At 34.3% G+C, this 3,398-nt stretch overlaps 1 protein-coding gene across 1 annotated transcript; it reads left to right on the top strand.

The window, feature by feature from the left end:
- Positions 1-654: 654 nt before the first annotated feature.
- LOC104908015 (protein indeterminate-domain 16) lies at positions 655-1,596 on the top strand. The gene has a single exon (XM_010697059.3). It carries the CDS (start codon positions 963-965, stop codon positions 1,485-1,487), a length of 525 nt encoding a protein of 174 aa, XP_010695361.1. The 5' UTR covers positions 655-962; the 3' UTR covers positions 1,488-1,596.
- Positions 1,597-3,398: the final 1,802 nt, after the last annotated feature.

The raw sequence follows: 3,398 nt of genomic DNA on the forward strand, positions 1-3,398 counted from the left end.
AGGAAAAATTAGATGTCGGACAATAATACTACATGCAGATACGATATTAGCAACAGAAAAAATTGAGACTTAGAAATAGTTGGAGGGCTAGCTATCATGTCAAAACTGTGGCTTTAAACTTGTCTTTCTTCTATATGATTTATGGTTTATTTATTGACATTGAAGTTCAATAGCTAGCAATTATTTCAGCATGAGACTTAATTGTTCAAAATTTAAGTATTACTGGAAAAAAACTTTATAAGAATTCAAACATGTTAAAGAGATAGTATTATTGGGTTAAACCTTTACAAGAATTTAAATTTTATTTGAAGGTCCAAAATTTAATTGTTAATTCATCCTATAAATGAAATCATATCATTAACCTTTTATTACTTGGGGAAAACTGCAAATGATAAGATTTATGTTTGAAGAGACTTGCATTACCAATATAGATATCCCATGAGAAATAGTTATATTTTTGTTATATTCATGTGTCTGACCTGCATGAAAGATAGATGACCATTAAATTTGTTTTCAACCTAAGAGATCATATGATTGGAGAAGAATCAAACCCCTAAATAACCTTACCCACAAGTTTTATCCCTAGGAGTACAGTAGAGGGAGGGAACTCCCCTAGATTCCTGTCTACTACATTATATTTGATGAGTTGGTCAAGTACGTTAAGTTATCATTGTTGCAAGGGAACCAAGGGGTATATTAGTAAAGTAACCACCCTTCATTTCTTTTTGCCAATTTTTTCTATATATATAAACCTAAATTCTCTAACACCCCCCTAACTAGAAAGTTGAACTAAAAAAAAAAAAAAAAACCTCTCTTCTATCCCCATCTTCTAATTAGGGTCAGAAGAACATACCTACATATATACAACCTTCTTTTTCTTTCTTCTTGTTCAAAAGTTAAAAGAAAAAAAGACAAGAAAAAGATAAAATAAAAAGATAAAAATCTTCTTCTCATCACCCCACATGGAAAAAGAGTTAGATCATCAAAAAGAGCTTCAACTTCTGCCACCCCCACCTCCTCCTCATCCCGCTCCCTCATCCTCCTCACGTGCTCTTCCTTGGTTCCACCACCGCCATCGTCGATCACGACCACCATTATATCCGCCATCTTACGCCTTAGACGGCGGCGGCGGTGATGATGATGGTGATCATGGCTGTGATCATGGTAGTGGACCTTCCCTAGACTTGAAGCTCTCTATAAGCCTAGAGCCAGCTGAGCCATCCGATTTCGGTTGCATCGACGCGCTCAAGTGGCAAGCGGCTGAGCAGATAAGGCTTGCCGCCATTGAAAAGGCATATGCGGAACGAGTTCGAGAGTTAACTCGGAGAGAGATTGAGTTGGCTCACTCCGAGTTTGCTCGAGCTCGTGCCATGTGGGATAAGGCTAGAGAAGAAGTTGCTAAGGCTGAAAGACTTAGGGATACTGCTACTACCTGCATGGGTGAGATCACTTGCCACTCTTGCAGGCAAAGGTTTCGTCCTAATTAACTTCATTATTAGTATTATTTAGTATTTCCATTAATGTGGCATCAAAATATTATTCACATATTATTTGTATTTTATGTGGAGGCGGGTATAAAAATATTTTGGTTCGTTATTGGTTGGTGCAATTATGTTAAATAATAAGTTGGAATTTAAGTTTGGTAATGCCAATTTTTATTAATTAGTTGGGTACATATATATATTTGATTTAATTCTGGTGTTATCGTGTAGCAATTTGCAAACTAACTCTTTTTATTATTATCAAGAAGAAAAAAAATTCTATTATTGAAAAGTAAAATAAAGCTTCATGATAACAACACGTTGGATTTCGTTTGTGACTGACGTCTAAATATCCTCCACATATTGGAAAATAATAGGAAAAAGCTCATCGGATGTGTTGCTAATCTAAGACTAATTTTTATGTAGCTAGCCAATGTTAATATTATTTCACGATAAAGCAATTAAACTCATTTCTTCTTCTTGAGGACGAGCTGATTTCGTATTATTGACCCGATCGATTCCTCTCAATAAAGGTTAGAAATTGAAATGACTAGAATAACAAGTGAGAGTATGAGAAAACTAATCCATTCCTCTCAATATTTTTTAGTTATGCATACAACGATCGTGCTAGCTTAATTATGATTGGGTTTACATTTCTCATCTAAACAGTACTACAGTAGTAGTATTCAAAGAAATAAAAGTGGGCACTTGCAGGCAGAACATAAACCCCAACTCGTTGACGAGGAAAAAGACCTATCTAAGATCATAAGATGGTTAGATGGGGTATCCTTCCTACGCGTCTACGCATGAAACTTCACTTGTGAGAAGTCAGAAGAGCCACCATCTTAGAAGTTACAATGGTAATATGGAGATCATTATAAGATGGAGGTGGATAATGTCTAGATTGTAAGGACAATAATTTAGTATCACATCATCTTTAAAAATGTCAAAGACAGAAAATATAAGTTAGCCTAGCCCATGCATCTAATCATGTCTGTCCTCCCAAATTAGTTTTGGGTGAATGTTAAACTAACTGTCACAAACAAGTCTTAATAGATGAACCAGGTTTGATAAATATATACACTATTAGTGAAGTATGAGAACTATATGGTTATGGATGAATTATGATTACTATTGTCTTTGGTTCTGTTAATTAGTGTGCACTCTTTTCTACAAGATTCTTCCTGATTAGCTACTGCCTACACAACTTTGATTTCATCTTTCAAGCAGCGCATGGACTGACGACTCCTTCAATTTCGGATAAATAATAATTAATTAAGTTTATAGTCCTCTCTATGTCCCAAAATAATTATCCTTTAACATTGTTGGCACAAAATGTGTTTGATTGTGTAAAAGGTCATGAGAAAGAAGTGGGAGGATCTCATAAGCTCAGTATTGTTAGTCCCTTTATCTATTATGTTGTTTGAAGAGCCACACTTTCATAATAGAGTTTATCTTTGACATGGTAATTAATGCCTCTAACCATAACTTGAAAAGATGTTGCCAAACATGATATAAGTGATAATATAAGTGGAAGTATGTATGAGATTATTTATGAGATTATTTATACTGTTAAGTCTTTTCTGCAACTTGGATCACCAGATTTATGGCTGAGACGCCCAAAATATCCTTTTTTTTATTTAATAGATGCATCATATTGAGGCACACATGTACATCGTTTTTAACCATCAATACCTTTAATTATATATTATTAAAAATTATAATTTTTTTAAAAGTATTCATTTAGATTAACCAATTAACAATTAAAATTATGACATACTCCCTCCGTTTCCTAAAGATCTTCCCACTTACTGTTCCTACAGATACCAAGGAAAATCAAGTTGTGTGGGGCATGGTGTGAGTAAAGTAGGAGAGAGAAAGGAGTTAAGATAAATAAACAAATAAAAAGGGGTTAAA

The sequence above is a fragment of the Beta vulgaris genome, chromosome 5 (genome assembly GCF_026745355.1).
Source record: "Beta vulgaris subsp. vulgaris cultivar EL10 chromosome 5, EL10.2, whole genome shotgun sequence".
NCBI lineage: Eukaryota > Viridiplantae > Streptophyta > Magnoliopsida > Caryophyllales > Amaranthaceae > Beta > Beta vulgaris.

Bases quoted from the DNA above. Each gene is read 5' to 3' on its own strand.
- LOC104908015 (XM_010697059.3), top strand. From the start codon at position 963: ATGGAAAAAGAGTTAGATCATCAAAAAGAGCTTCAACTTCTGCCACCC.